Source organism: Pleurodeles waltl, chromosome 10, assembly GCF_031143425.1.
Source record: "Pleurodeles waltl isolate 20211129_DDA chromosome 10, aPleWal1.hap1.20221129, whole genome shotgun sequence".
Classification (NCBI taxonomy): Eukaryota; Metazoa; Chordata; class Amphibia; order Caudata; family Salamandridae; genus Pleurodeles; species Pleurodeles waltl.
The window spans coordinates 446,876,883-446,893,764 of record NC_090449.1 but is presented as its reverse complement, the minus strand read 5'-3'; the positions used below and the strand labels follow the sequence as shown (position 1 = coordinate 446,893,764).

The window sequence follows — 16,882 nt, the reverse complement described above, 5'->3', positions numbered from 1 at the left end:
TTTCCTTACTACCAACTCATCGTTCTTGTGAAGAAAAGAAAACAAAACATCCAAGCTACTCACTATTTAGAGGGTGAGGAGCTGTTATTCCTGCAGGTGTGCACTGTATAGAGATCCCCTTTCATTATTCTAGGATCCAGATAAAGGTTTTCTTCTATAGTCTGCACTTATTAAGAGTCTAGCAGTTTGGCTTTAAATATATTTTCCCTTTATATGTATTTTGGGAAGCCTTTGTTAATAACATAATAAACATACACAAGTGTTATAAATATTAGGGATCTGTACATATGCCCGGTTTTTATTCACTGTCAGAATCATATGCCCTGTAGGAATAATGTAACTTTACACCAATGATTACACATTGAGACACAAATATGCACTTGTTTAGTATCCACAAAATAGCATATTTATAGGAATCGAGTAAACTTACATGTAGTGAAAAGACCGTAAGATAAGCCATATTAGTTTAGGAAAAACATAATATTGCCTTGCACATGCTGTTGGACTAAGAATTTTCCCTGAGGGGTGTGCAGTCATGTTTCCGTGTTCTGAGTGCTTGACTGTGACTCACTTATATCCCGTTTTTTTATTTTATCTCTAGCCTCATGCTAACATAACACATGCAGAGACCTACCCCTGTCCCTGACACAAATGAAGTCCTGGAGCTGTCGTGTGACTTGGAAGGATGCACCAATTAGCTCTCATTTTGCTGACAGTGGACTACCTCACCTGTCATGGATTTAGCATGTTCAGTGGTGGTAGCAGCATACTGTGTATTGTTAATCCACAGTTGTGATCACACCTTCTATCTGTGTAGCTGGCCCCAATCTGCATCAATGTGTAACCTAGATTCTAGTACTAAGATCCAAGTGAACTATGTGTGTTTGCGGCTTGCGTAGCACATGCAGTATGTGCATGAGTCAGTCAGAGTAATGGAGGCGTGCAGGTCCCATTTTGGAAGTCCCTCGCATGCTCCTGTGCACAAGATGTGGTTGAGATTTTTTTTCACAGACAGAGGAAGAGTATTGCTGTCATTACTGAAGATGGAGGGAGGTGACACACGTCCTTTAAAATTCACTCAAGCAGTTCCTGATGAGTGCAGTTACTGATTCGTTTTCCTGTGGTACTGTTGTTTGGTACGTGGTCAAGATGCGACTCTTGTCTCTGTTGGTCAGGGTAAGAGAGATCTTTGAGGTGCAGGCCAGTCTTTTGTCTTTATCCTGATCACTGTTCAGCATATCTCGTGAAAAGCTAGTTGCAGAAACCTCACGCCTCTCTAGGCCTCTGTTGAGTACTCCAGACTGGGGACTACCTTCCTGTGTAGAGCATCACTCTACACAATGGCTGTGTCTGGAGTACAACTTAGAGAGGACGCTTGACAGAAGAAGTGCCACAAACCTGTTTTGAGATTGCAGACAGAGAATCCACATTCCTTATCTGATCTGACCGCATAAATGTGGGAGCTACTTACATCCTTGTTCAGTTCCAAGTTCTTTCATTATGGAAGGAATTAATCTGAAGCATACGCTAAGGCTGCTGTACAACAATCAGAACTGGTGTCTGTGTGACAGCCAGCTTCCCAGAGGAGAGGGTACATCACCTGGAGTCTTTACTTGCTGTAAGAACTGTACCCCTGACCTGAAGTGCCTGGAAGCCTGCCTGCCTGCTGACAGAGTGAAAGAGCCTGTCAAGCTGCAGGAGGTGTGTATGTCCAGGTAGTGCCAGAAACTGTCAGAGTCTAGTGTGGAGGGTCTACCAGGAGAAAGAAGACTGCAGAAAGTGATCTGTGAGTCCAAAGAGGGTGGGTGCATTCACTCTAGAAGTGTGGTTCCAAGAGGGAATCATGGGTAGGCAGCCAACCTTGTTATAGGAACAATCACAGTTGACCTTGCTGCTTAAATCATGAGTTGTGTCAATGGGGAATGTAGCCACCGAAATCCAGAGCTGTTCCTATGACTGATGTTGCTGTAGTAGTCAACAGCTGTGTCCATGGTGGATGTCACTGTCATAGCCAAAACTTGTGCACATGACAGTCACCACTGCCCTATTTACAAAGTGAATACCGTGGCTGCTAGCAAGCTGTTTTGACACCTGTGTAAGTGGTAGCCCATCTGCTGCCAAGTGACCCAGAAGCAGCTGTGCCACCTGCCATGAACCCTCACTGACTTCCATTACCTACGTTCACCAAAGAACTCATGGCTGCAGCTCTGGCTGCCCCATCCTGCTGCGGCCTTCACAGACTGAGGGCCACTCCTGCAACCATGCGGTTTTATCCTAGAAGCGGGCAAGACCGGAAACATGTGATGCTGAAACACAGACAGGCCTGCATTGTGGTGAGGCTGTATCTAGGAGACTGTACTGGACTGACACAACCATAACTAATCTGGGGTACCTCCACATGAGCCTTGGTTAATGACTCAAATAACTAACCTAACGTGGACCTGCCTAGATTCACAAGAGGAGGGACTTGTGTGAAAGAGAGAAGAGGAAGACAGTAAAGACAGTATCCCAAGGTGCATTAGCCTAAGTGACAATGCATATTAGTGTACCTACGTCAGTCTACCATTTAAAGCATGTCTATTAAAGTATGTGTCTTATCCAAATAAATCACTGGGTTGGATAAACAGATTTTGCTTTGCTGGGTGATCTGAGTTCTGAGTTTCCATAACCTCTACACTACCCCTCAAGAAATGTTTGAATGCTCCACGGTGCTACCACTGAGAGTCAAATGCTGAAGGGGTTGTACCTGGCCCAGTTTGTGAAGCTAAAGTAGTACAGACTGTGGGACATCCGAGATAAACATCCACTGCCCCCATGGGTGAGGCCCAGCAGCGCCTGCTTGCCCCATGCCCCCTGAACTGGATTTAACACATGCCCTCTGCAGAATAGGATATGTATTCAGAGTGACCAACTATACACTGTATGCCACCTAAGTCTGTATAGTCCGTGTCAATCACTTAATACCAAATTTTCAATAGGAGTCAAAGGCATAATGGGTTCAGGGAGGAATGGTGCAAGGGCACTAAAAGCATTGAAGAAAAAGAAAGAAAACAAAGATTTTTTGAATAAAACTAATACTGTTTTAAAAACCACGTCACACCTTTTGGATTATCACCAGTACTCCACAACACATGACATAAGTACTTGTGTTATTCTTGAAGCATTAATTTACCAAAGTTAGTGTATAGTGCCATGAAGTGAGTATTTAAGCACCTTATTGAATGTTTTTCAATACTTCTGAGGTGTACTTTTAGATTTGGCTTTCACCATACCTTGTGTGATCAACAGCAAAAAGCTTTAAGAAACAACCATCAGAGAGACTTTGGCTGCTCCCACATGTTTATCTTGATTACAGCATTTGATTACGCAGAACCTGTGTGGTGCTTCAGAGAGAGTGCATTTTGGTTGCACTTCTGTTGACTCCTGAGTGGATTTCCCTCACCTAACATTGCTACCCAATTAAAACGCAATAACGTGGCAGAGTGCAAGAAGAAGACCCCACCGCAATGATGTGATAGCACTGGCTAAGAATATTACCCTGTGAGCCAGCGATAGTATGTGAGAAAGTAGCCTCTTTCTAGCCTTGTTACCCCCACTTTTGGCCTGTTTGTGAGTGTATGTCAGGGTGTTTTCACTGTCTCACTGGGATCCTGCTAGCCAGGGCCCAGTGCTCATAGTGGAAACCCTATGTTTTCAGTATGTTTGTTATGTGTCACTGGGACCCTGCTAGTCAGGACCCCAGTGCTCATAAGTTTGTGACCTATAGGTATGTGTTCCCTGTGTGATGCCTAACTGTCTCACTGAGGCTCTGCTAACCAGAACTTCAGTGGTTATGCTCTCTCTTTACAAATTGTCACTAACAGGCTAGTGACCAATTTCACCAATTCAAATTGGCATACTGGAACACCCTTATAATTCCCTAGTATATGGTACTGAGGTACCCAGGGTATTGGGGTTCCAGGAGATCCCTATGGGCTGCAGCATTTCTTTTGCCACCCATAGGGAGCTCTGACAATTCTTACACAGGCCTGCCACTGCAGCCTGAGTGAAATAACGTCCACGTTATTTCACAGCCATTTTACACTGCACTTAAGTAACTTATAAGTCACCTATATGTCTAACCTTTACCTGGTAAAGGTTAGGTGCAAAGTTACTTAGTGTGAGGGCACCCTGGCACTAGCCAAGGTGCCCCCACATTGTTCAGGGCCAATTCCCCGGATTTTGTGAGTGCGGGGACACCATTACATGCGTGCACTACATATAGGTCACTACCTATATGTAGCTTCACAATGGTAACTCCGAATATGGCCATGTAACATGTCTATGATCATGAAATTGCCCCCTCTATGCCATCCTGGCATAGTTGGCACAATCCCATGATCCCAGTGGTCTGTAGCACAGACCCTGGTACTGCCAAACTGCCTTTCCCGGGGTTTCACTCCAGCTGCTGCTGCTGCCAACCCCTCAGACAGGTTTCTGCCCTCCTGGGGTCCAGCCAGGCTTGGCCCAGGATGGCAGAATAAAGGACTTCCTCTGAGAGAGGGTGTTACACCCTCTCCCTTTGGAAAATGGTGTGAAGGCAGGGGAGGAGTAGCCTCCCCCAGCCTCTGGAAATGCTTTCATGGGCACACATGGTGCCCATTTCTGCATAAGCCAGTCTACACCGGTTCAGGGACCCCTTAGCCCTGCTGTGGCGCGAAACTGGACAAAGGAAAGGGGAGTGACCACTCCCCTGACCTGCACCTCCCCTGGGAGGTGTCCAGAGCTCCTCCAGTGTGCTCCAGACCTCTGCCATCTTGGAAACAGAGGTGCTGCTGGCACACTGGACTGCTCTGAGTGGCCAGTGCCACCAGGTGACGTCAGAGACTCCTTCTGATAGGCTCCTTCAGGTGTTGCTAGCCTATCCTCTCTCCTAGGTAGCCAAACCCTATTTTCTGGCTATTTAGGGTCTCTGTCTCTGGGGATTCCTTAGATAACGAATGCAAGAGCTCATCCGAGTTCCTCTGCATCTCTCTCTTCACCTTCTGCCAAGGAATCGACTGCTGACCGCGCTGGAAGCCTGCAAAACTGCAACAAAGTAGCAAAGACGACTACTGCAACTCTGTAACGCTGATCCTGCTGCCTTCTCGACTGTTTTCCTGGTGGTGCATGCTGTGGGGGTAGTCTGCCTCCTCTCTGCACTAGAAGCTCCGAAGAAATCTCCCGTGGGTCGACGGAATCATCCCCCTGCAACCGCAGGCACCAAAGAACTCCATCACCAGTCCCCTGGGTTCCTCTCAGCACGACGAGCGAGGTCCCTTGAATCCAGCAACTCTGTCCAAGTGACTCCCACAGTCCAGTGACTCTTCAGTCCAAGTTTGGTGGAGGTAAGTCCTTGCTTCCCCACGCCAGACTGCATTGCTGGGAACCGCGACTTTTGCAGCTACTCCGGCCTCCGTGCACTTCCGGCGGAAATCCTTTGTGCACAGTCCAGCCTGGGTCCACGGCACTCTAACCTGCATTGCACGACCTCCTAAGTTGTCCTCCGGCGACGTGGGACTCCTTTGTGCGACTTCGGGTGAGCACCGTTTCACCCATCCTCGTAGTGCCTGTTTCTGACACTTCTGCGGGTGCTGCCTGCTGCTGAGAGGGCTCCTTGTCTTGCTCGACGCCCCCTCTGTCTCCAGACGCAATTGGCGACATCCTGGTCCCTCCTGGGCCACAGCAGCATCCAAAAACCCTTACCGCACGATTTGCAGCTAGCAAGGCTTGTTGGCGGTCTTTCGGTGGGAAAACACTTCTGCACAACTCTCCACGGCGTGGGGGATCCATCCTCCAAAGGGAAAGTCTCTAGCCCTTGTCGTTCCTGCAGAAACCTCAGCTTCTACTGTCCAGTAGCAGCTTCTTTGCACCCACAGCTGGCATTTCCTGGGCATCTGCCCATCTCCGACTTGCTTGTGACTTTTGGACTTGGTCCCCTTCTTCCACAGGTACCCTCGACTGGAAATCCATCGTTGTTGCATTGTTGGTTTGTGTCTTTCCTGCAGAATTCCCCTATCACGACTTCTATGTCCTTTGGGGAACTTTAGTGCACTTTGCACTCACTTTTCAGGGTCTTGGGGTGGGCTATTTTTCTAACCCTTACTATTTTCTAATAGTCCCAGCGACCCTCTACAAGGTCACATAGGTTTGGGGTCCATTCGTGGTTCGCATTCCACTTTTGGAGTATATGGTTTGTGTTGCCCCTACCCCATGTGTCCCCATTGCATCCTATTGTAACTATACATTGTTTGCACTGTTTTCTAATACTATTACTGCATATTTTGGTATTGTGTACATATATCTTGTGTATATTTGCTATCCTCATACTGAGGGTATACTCTGAGATACTTTGGCATATTGTCATAAAAATAAAGTACCTTTATTTTTAGTATATCTGTGTATTGTGTTTTCTTATGATATTGTGCATATGACACTTGTGGTACTGTAGGAGCTTCACTCGTCTCCTAGTTCAGCCTAAGCTGCTCTGCTAAGCTACCATTATCTATCAGCCTATGCTGCTAGACACCCTATACACTAATAAGGGATAACTGGGCCTGGTGCAATCTGTAAGTACCCCTAGGTACTCAGTACAAGCCAGTCCAGCCTCCTACATAGTATAACTGGGTACAAAAAAGAATTTCCGCTTTCCAAAATGGTTGCTATGTCCAGTGTGATGATGCAGCGGCATATGAGCCTGTTTGCTTTTTCTCCCCCATTTGCATTAGTGACATTCTAAACAAAAATGTGTTTTGCCCAACCTTCCTTGCGCTCCAGAAGTGCTGCACAGTGCAGCTTTAGCCTGTGGTCCTGCGTCCCAACAGCCTCATCCCAGTCCTCCTCCTAGATCAACCTACAAACTCACTTCATTCTCCTCAACTTCTCGGGCTCCTCCGCGGACTGCTTCCAACTCACACACAAGCTGTAGCCTCAGCAAGCTCTCCCCTCCGATATCAGCCCTTGCTGAGCACTATTGCTGTGCAGGCCAACAGGGGCCAATTGCTGGTTGACATCATTGCTTCAGAAGCAGCAAAAACAGCATGTCTGGCCACAGGTGACAACCCCAGCTTTCTTCACAGTGGTTGTTATGAAGGCCAATGGGGCTCAGTGCAGGGCCAACAAGCACCACTTGAGGTATAAATTCTTCCCCCACCTGCACTACACCCTTAGCCTGCAGTACCAGTCAACAACCACACCAGATCACAGTAACAGTACTTCATCCATAGCCTGCTGTGGTGCTCCCCATCATGCTGCCTTCGCCTGTTTTCCCCACTCCCTCTTTGCTGATCCCACAGCCTGAAACTGATCCCAGCTCACACACCAGCCCCCACAGCCCTAGCTTTTTCTCCTTTTCCATAACATCTGACAGTCTTAATACACTCTCCCCTCTTGAGTTGCACATGTAGTTATGGATGGAACTGAATAAGCATCAGTACTATGGGAAGGACAGATATTCTGTGACTGCATTTGTAGATGTGTGCATGTTCACAAGTGTTCAGCAGTTTAATGTATGCTGTGTTGAAGGTGTGGTCTAGATGTGCTGAGTGGTGAGTGATGTAAGTGCAGGGTGAAAGGTGTGAGTGCAGGGTGAGTGGTGTGCCCACGTGAAAACTTGGTGGCCAGCATGCTCACGTGAGTGGATGGAGAGAGAAAAATGCGAGCCCGTGTGAGCAGAAGATAACTCGTGAACCTGTGTGAGTGCAGTGTGAGCTGTGTGAATGCAGGAAGATGTACCCCTAGACACTCCAAGTAATTCACCGTATCTTTGGAAGTTGGCAAGTGGGGATTCAGTGTAATTTGAACTATGATTATCAAAGCTGATCCTGCAACAAAATATCAGCCTTTTGGACATGCTGAAAGTTACTTTTCTAGAGGTGGAAGACTCATTGAAGGCCAGAGCCAGATTCTGAGCTCTGGAAAAAGTCCTCTTGGAACTTTGGGTCAAACCTTCTTGTGGATTCTACCACTCAGAATTAATGTGGATTCTGCCACCATCAGTCACCAAGCCCCTTCTCATTCATCTAGTGGCTAAATTGTACACAGTAAAAGCAGGGAACCTGGTTTCAAACATGCTTTACCTGCCAGACAAAATCTTTTTTGCCCTAGGCAGTTAACCTTATTTCACTGTGCCTCCATGACCTCTATTGTCCCAATTTAGGATGTGCCCTCTACAAAAAGTTCCCTTTCATATTTTTTTAATTGACTTTAATGTTGGTCCATATGTTATAAAAATCTATGCGGGTTTCACCCGACAACTGACTTGCCTCTTGGTTCACTAGTAACCAGAGCTACTAAAAGTATGCAGCAGAGGCAGAACAAATTACGCAGCAGCATTAACTAAAAGATGCATCAAGAAAAGGCAAATTATGCAGAATAATGCGGCACATTTTGTGATAGTATTACTTCATTATTTTGTCATTTTACACAAGGTAACACTGCCTCTGAAAGATTTCACATTTGTATCAATTTAACATCTATATAAAGCATTAAGCAACTGAAATATGACCACTCAACCTTTGCGAAGGGCCTTTGAGAGAACAGGAACAGGAACAGGTATCGCCATGTGTTTGGTAAACTTTGTTCTGTTTGAGCTAGAAACTACTTTTTCTTGTCAAAGTCTAGAGATTATGCAGCACAAAAAGGAATATTTGGCAAATGCGGCGAATCCAATATTATTCGAAAAAAGCTTGAATCACATCATTCCTGTAGCCCTGCTAATAGCATCCTCATCTCAGGCATGGATGTTTCAAAGTTTGTGTTTGGAAACTGTGAATTCTGATAAATGCCAGTCAATGCAGATATTCATTTTAACGTTCTTTAGTTAAATACTTCTAAGTTAAATAATTATAATTTTTGAACTGTGAGTCTTTGACAGATTTTTTAAATTCTGAGTTATGTACCACGCAGAGGGCTCAGTTCCTGTTTTGGTGCTTAGAGGCAAAATAGGCCAATGGCTGGGCACTTTACATTAATGTGCTACATGCCCACGTTTGTATTGTAAATGAAAGATTTTCATCCTTTCTCCCACCCTGGCAGCAAGAGTCCATAACAAGAGTGGGGACGGCATGGGAGCCGGTACCAATTAAAACACACAAAGACCATTGGACTGATAAATGGCTTTTTGAAGACCTACAAAGTACTTAGAGGTTGAGTCTGAGTCCTTAGCCCCTGGCGAACTGCAGCACACAATAGCTCACGAACGGTCTGTACACTCCACAGCCCACACTGCTGGAGATGATGGCGGTGGAGGGAGGGGGAGAGGGGGATGGACTAAAGCCCTTTCAGCCTACTGGGCGTTGCGAGCCTGGCTTACATAACATTGTTTTATGGTACTCAAGTTGGTTAACTGAAGTGAGCCAAAACTACAACTCCCATAACACATTTGTTTGTTGATAAAAAGCGATATTGGAAAGATAGTTTTCAAACAAAATGAACTCTTAAAAAATAGTTCCAAACAAAATGAATTCTTATGTTCTCACTAGCCAAAGATGTCCATGCGAGTATTAACGGCTGTGTTAGTTTCATAGATAAAGCGTCGTGGCCTTGATGTTGTTGATCTCTTTTGTGACTGCCCACCGTACGCTAACCAGCCCCTGGGCCCCTTCTGTCTCTACAGGTGACATCGGAGGTCAGATGGGATTGTTTATCGGGGCTAGCATCCTGACGATTCTGGAAATATTTGACTACTTGTATGAGGTACGTAGGAATCATAAGAAAATAAACAGCTGTACTGTGCAAGTCACAGTTCACATATGTTGGATTATCCTAAGGGGAAAATGGCTATTTTACAGTTTTGGTGACAGAATTTCCATCTGCTAATGTGAGTGATTTAGATGCAACACAGTATGAGTGGAAATCCTGCTGCATTTAGTGTTCTCAGCGAAAATCAGACCGTTCTCCAGCCAAGTACCCACCTCTGTCTTAGTTATACCCAGTGAAAATTCCACTAGTGCTGATGTACTACTATGATGGAATTTCACCATAGTAATTATTGATATGGGCAGTGGAAATGTATTTCATAATTGGGAGTGCCAAGCCACAACCCACATAATTTATCACTAACATGCATGGCAATGCTTCTAAGCATGTTATGGAACTCACCTTGTAAAGCAAAAGTCTGCCAGTCTTCCACAAGTCTATGACCCCCAGGCATGGTGTTTCTGCCACTGTAGATGGGGTGGCTGAATCACCACCACCTTTAGCGAAGCTTGCATTGCACTTTACAGACCAGATAGCAGATTCTCACAAATTTGCTATCCGGATAGCTGTCATGTAACAGCTTCTAAACTGGACATCTAAGCTTCCAGAAAAACACACAATTGTTTTGTTGATTTTGTTCTCGGGTATCCCTTTCTCTTAAACAGGCACAAGTCCCGAAGAACCCTTTTTGTTAAAGAGGAAGTGTTCCTCACTCAGACCTCCTCAGTGCACAATATTTTCTAATATTATTTGTAGACTGCATATACTTTGTACATTACCACGTAGCACTTAATAAATCCAACATGTTCCGTTAGTATATGCAGAGGAAACCAACAGCAGGAGTTCCAGCCAGGCTTATTGGGAGAAGTCAGTACCACGCATGGATCATCAAGTATAAATGTCAGTCCCTTTCAAATACCAAATAGATTCAAGACAGACACCATACATTTTACCTTCCACCTCACAAACTACATTCCACCACAACATACGTCAGCGTTTCGAAAACACATACCACACACACCTCTCCATCACACACAAGAAGCTAACCTGTAATCATTCAAACCAACAAACGCATTGTACAACAATCATAAGCCACATGTCATGAAACCCTAACGTTGGAATGCCTCACAATAGCTGATCTAATTTCCTCATCTGAATGTAGTCTTGTGATCCTTAATACTCTTTCACACTTACATGCTCTCTCTTTCCCCACTTACACTTCTGTTTGCAACAGCCATTCTAGGTTGAGAGCTGACAGCCCACCAATATCTTATAATAATAATGCCCAGTAGGTGGCAGTTGCAACAGTTCGTTTTTCCAGCTCCTGGTGGCAGTATCTTGGACCACTGAGCTTGGCCTTTTTTGACCTTTTTCTTCACAAAATTCTCTCAGAAATGTCTGTCAACTCCTTTACTTGACAGTTTCAACATTTCCAGCGTCGTTTTCTGACATTAAAGTTATTTTTCTAGTCAAATAAAATGTCATCTTTATTTGGCAAATGCCCTGCCTGTGGCAGAAAAAAAGGGCAAATCAGACCCTCATGATCTGTGTATTATCTGCCTTTCTGACAACTATATCCGTCACAGATGTCAGCACTGCAAGATGTTTTCCAGGCGTACACTGAGGGACGTAGAGAAGATTCGCCTTCATGGAGCTGAAGAGCGACGCAAACAGCAGGAGATGCAGTCTGAGAGTGAGCAAGATGAGGGTCAGTCCTCACCAGGGCTCTTCCACCTTCCTCTAAGGACTCCAGAAGAGGGAGATCCAATAAGAGAGGAAGTCCTCAAAAAACAACATTGCTCCAGATCGATGTCGAGGACATTAAATTAGAAATGAGGTACGGTGCCTGCTTGCTTGCCGCCAAGAACTGGATCAACGTCGAGAAAGAGACAACATTCAACGCTGAGACACAGGAAGTCTACATTGAAAGGTTCTATGATGTTGAGACAAAGGAGATGCTCGACATCAAGAAGTATATTGACGTCAAGACACAGAGGACAATCAACGTCAAGAAGCCTGTCGATGTCAATGCATTCCAGGGTCAGGAACTCGAGATCAACAGGACTGACTCTGGATATTTCAGGGCATACTTGCCATCATCACCAGTCTTTATTCTGGACTCTCCACAGCCTTCTCCACCACCTCCTCCACCTCTGCTAGCTCCTTCAGTGCCTACACCACGTACTTTGCCTCCACCTCTTCCTCAGACAGAGTCATCTGTGGGAGGTCCCTCTCTGGTGAGGCCTCCAGCTTCCAGTCAGAGGTTAGGTTTACCTCAGTCCAGATCTCGCCACAGATCACAAACAAAAGCGACTTCCAGAAATCGTTGTCATCGTTCTCGGCACTCCTCATCAAGACGCTCCTCTAAGTGCACTCATATATATCAACCTGGGTCCAGATCTAGAATTAGGTCATAATCCAGACAGAGGTCATTTTATTCTACTTCTTTCTCTAATGCTGGAAGATACCGAACACTGACAAATTCTTACTACAAAACAAAGAGGGCCCCTGAAAAACCGATGCTACAAAGACAGCAATCCAGGGGAACAACAGTGGGAAAATGTAGGATTGGGTGATTTTTAGTGGATTTACTTGTGGCCCAGTTGAATGACTTTAACATTTGTTGCTTTGGGTAGAGTAAAGTGACTAGTGCAATGAAAATGTGTATATGTAGGAGAAAAAGTCTTCTGTATCAGGGTTATTATTGATTTTGGGTTTTGATTTAAATACAATATATATATATATTTGATCACATCTGCCTCTATGGAATCCATAATGCTCCAATGAGTGTATGTTTATAAAATATATTGTGGAAACTTCCACCCTTATTAGTCACCCAACATTCAAACACACACACTCCCACTGCATATCTAACAGCACACACAATCATACCAACCACCCACATTTTTAAAACCGATCAAACAGGGGTAAGATAAGGTCACGTATACAGTATGAATCATAATAAAACCTATCTAATTCAAATAATAAATCCTAATACCCTTTGGGCAAAAATAATCCGTTTCAATTTTTTTTTTTTAACAACAAAGCTCATATCACATCCTTAAACTGATACTCTTCTGTCAACATAACTTGTACATAATAATTATACAGAAAGTGATCCTTTCATCCCAAGTTGAACCAACACGCGTTTCGGTGGAACAGCACAGCGGAAGACACCTTGTTCAGGGCGAGGAGATGTGAAGGGAAGACATGTCTGATGAAGAGAATCCCATGTATAAAATCTATAAATCAGTTAAGGGATGTAAAGTTCCCACTATGCAGAGTAGAGTTGCTTCTTGATCCATGGAGAAAACTGGATAGCAACATCAAGCCCACCCTTACAAACTGTGGTGGAAGGAAAAAAGGACGATCCATAGAGAAAGCTAGGTGAAGAGGTTCCTCAGATAAGCCTGTCCTACTTGAGCTTCTGTTATCGCATCTGAGTCCAAATAATAGTGCCTGCTGAAAATGCGAACCGATTTTGACATAGTTGCTTTGTATATTTCAGCTACAGGAATATTATTGACGGAATTAGGGAAATCGGAGGTAAGGCGAACCATGTGAACTATTGGTTTAATGCCTGTATCCCGGCGTAATGGTACTAGCAGAGTATTCCTAGAGAGACTGACTAAGGCTCTCAGAAAGGTATTCTCTGCTACTCTAAGTTGGGTCAAGCTAGCGGGACACCACAATTCTGCACCATACAGTGCATTGCCCTCTGCCTTTGCCCTATACACTTTTGGAGCAGGAGAGATGTGCTTAACTCAGGAAGACTTATACAGTATTAAGAATGCTGCATCTTGCTGACTTAAGTTCAGACCACTTTTTTTGACCTAGGGCGACCATGACAATGTCCTGGCAGGGGCGGCCCCTCCGTTATGGTGGAGGAACATCACCCCCTGCTGAAAAGAAGCAAAAAATAATAATAATAATAAAAGCATTTTATTATAATTTTATTTTCCCAATTAGGTAGGGCAGAGCGGGGCCAGCATCCTCCAGGTCACCAGGGAAGAGGAGTGGTAGGTGTGCTTTAAGTGCGCATGTCTCAGGCCGGCCAAACTGACATGCACACGTAGAACTCCCCACCCAGCTGTATTTCACAGCCAGGTGGAGACCAAGCTCAGTCTCCCAGTCCCTCCCTGTGCGGCATTTCAGCCCGCTCAGGACAATCCCGGTGCTTCTCTCATGTTGTGTAGCAGCTTGAGAAAGGCATCTGGATTACGTGAGGAGGAGAGCAAGGCAGACGCACTGACACGGCAGAGCGGTGGAGAGGGCATGTAAGTGTTATTTTTTTTTATGTATTTATTATTATACCCCCCCCTCACTCCGCGTGCTGCCCCACCAGCTCTTCTTAGCAGCTGTTGACCCTGGGTCCTAGTTAGTTTAATTCCCAGGTAGTCAAACTAAGTGACCTTATCTAGAGGCTTCCCTTCAAGCATTATCGTACTCTGAGTGACCTGTGGGGGCTGATGGTCATAAATTTTGTTTTAAGATCAGCACAAAATGGCACAAACACTTCCACCAAAAATTGCTGTCCACTCGGGGTTTTAGACACCAACAATGTGCCATCTGCAAAAAGCAATGGCCACCTTAGGAGCGTCACTTTTACCATCCTTCAAATAGGTAACCACATCATTAAGATGTAATAAAAACAGGGTGGCGTGGCTACACTGGCGATGATGGGAATTCTGCTTACCCAACAGCAAAACTTCCATTTACAGCTGCTCCGGGTTGAGCCATGGGGCGGTTCTGATCCGCATCGCCATCTCCGAGGATGGAATTCGGCATGAGCAGAAAAAGAACAGTGCTGGACACAGACTGCGTGGCCCAAGAGACGTGAGGTGGAGTGGGCCGCGGTAGCAACAGCCTTTGCAGAGGTGCCCCCAGAGACACGCACTTTGTGCAGAGGGGGCCAGGGACCCCCCTAGGAAATGGCAGTGCCAGTGGGAGGCCCCAAGGGGGGGAAGGAACAGGAAGGAGAGCCATGGCAGACAGAGGCCCAGCAGCGGAATGGTGAGCTGGGCCTTTGCATGCGCAAGGAGGCCTTAAGCTCTATGTGGGAGTGGCCTCATGGACCTGCGAGAGGAGCAGTGTGGTGCGGCCTGGGCATGGGTGAGCAATGAATGGTGACCCTTGGGGCTCTAAACCCACTCCTCCCCCTGTGATGACGTCCAATGAGCGACTAGAGGTCCATAACTCCTCCCCTGGCAGCACTGAGACCTGCAGCAGTGGCAACTGAGGGGCTACCCTTGCGAACTGTGCCTGCATAGGAGGGGGCCCCTTGTACAGCAGTCCCTGGAGGGTGGCCTACATGTCTTCCGCTGGTGGTGATGGCTACACTGTGTCATCTGGAGGTGAGGGCTGTACAGTGTCAACAGGTGAAGGTGCCTCCTGGTCAGCCTCTGCCGGAGGTGAGGGCTGCACTGTCTTGGCAGGTGGAGGTGCCTCCTAGGCAGCCTCTGCTGGAGGTAAGGGATGCACTGCCTCAGCTGGCAGTGAGGACCAGTGTTCTGCTTTCCTTCTCTTATCTTATGACCGAGCTTACAAAACCTCTCTGGAATGCACTTCTGAGTTTAAAGAAGAACTTTATTGTTATTATTACTTCACTACGAGGTTCCTGAGAGACAAAATTAGTAGGTTGGAAGCACACGTTCAAAAGGAGTTGCAGCAATGAAAGCAAAATATATCAAAGTACTTCTCAGTTGCAATGCACACAGCAAATACATGTGATTATATTATAGCATAACTTCAAAGCAAAACATAAAAGTCAAAATTGCATCACCATAGGGCCTATCACTGCTTCATCTTTCTGGGACCTGCAAGTTGATGACTCCGGTTCAACTGCGAGAAAGTGATTTTCTACCCAAACGGGGGCAGGCAACTGACATCCGTTCCTGTCTGAAGTCAAGATATTTCTCCCCTCGCTGTTGCCCAGGGCCATTGTTCCAAAAACGTGCCCCCTCCTCTCAGACTCTGGAAAGGAAGGCAAGCCTTTGGAGACTGGCCAGATCTCCTAGACCCCTCCTCTTCCCAGGGCTGAGCAGAAAGGAAAACACCAAATGTACGCTCTTTTATCAGCTAGACTTTGGTGTGAAAAACACAGCTTGGTCTTTCATGTGGAAAAACACAGCTGCGAAAAACACAGCTCATCTGCAATGTCTCAACTGCAATGTCTAACTCCACGTTAAAGCCAATAGGCAGCTAACCTAAATACCAAATGTAATGGCTAATGCCATGTTAAAGCCAATAGGCAGCTAAACTGAATACAGAATGTAATGTCTAACTCCATGTTAAAGCCAATAGGCAGCTAACCCAAATACCAAATGTAATGTCCAATGTCATGTTAAAGCCAATAGGCAGCTAAACTGAATAATGTGCTACTGGTGAACATTGAGCAACTAATATGCGCCGTGGTGAAACACAAAGTCATTGGTCAAACACAATTAATAGCATCACAGCCAGTGACCACTGGTGGTGGCGGTGGTGGTATCACCCTGACAGCCTTCGCTGGAGGTGAGGGCTGAACTATGTTGGCAGGTGGAGGCGCCTCCTGGGCAGCCTCTACTGGAGGTGAGAGATGCACCATGTTGGTAGGTGGAGGTGCCTCCTGGGCAGCCTCTGCTGGAGGTGAGGGATGCACTTCCTCAGCTGGTGGTGAGGGCACCGTGACTACTGGTGGTGGAGGTGGTGGTGTCACCCTGACAGCCTCCACTGGAGTCGAGGGTTTCTTCCCCTTCATGGCAGGAGGCGTTGGATTCTTACCCTTCCTGGCAGGGGTTGACGGCTTCTTCCCCTTCATGGCAGGATGTGCAGGCTCCTTAGCCTTTCTGGCAGGAGTAGAGTGCTTATTCCCCTTCATGGCAAGAGGATCAGGCTCCTTCCCCTTCATGGCAGGAGGTGTGGGATCCTTAACCTTCTTGGCTGGCTAACCTAAATACCAAATGTAATGTCTAATGCTATGTTAAAGCCAATAGGCAGCTAAACTGAATACAGAATGTAATGTCTAACTCCATGTTAAAGCCAATAGGCAGCTAACCCAAATACCAAATGTAATGTCCAATGTCATGTTAAAGCCAATAGGCAGCTAAACTGAATAATGTGCTACTGGTGAACCTTGAGCAACTTATATGCGCCGTGGTGAAACACAAAGTCATTGGTCAAGCAC

The 16,882-nt window shown here is 45.9% G+C and overlaps 1 protein-coding gene across 1 annotated transcript in view; it reads left to right on the top strand.

Moving 5' to 3' along the window:
* LOC138262427 (acid-sensing ion channel 1C-like) overlaps positions 1-16,882 on the top strand; it is a 1,178,398-nt gene that overhangs the window by 770,987 nt on the left and 390,529 nt on the right. The window contains exon 8 of the mRNA XM_069212327.1: positions 9,635-9,714. Coding sequence (XP_069068428.1) covers positions 9,635-9,714 — 80 coding nt within the window. The remainder of the gene's footprint in view (positions 1-9,634; positions 9,715-16,882) is intronic.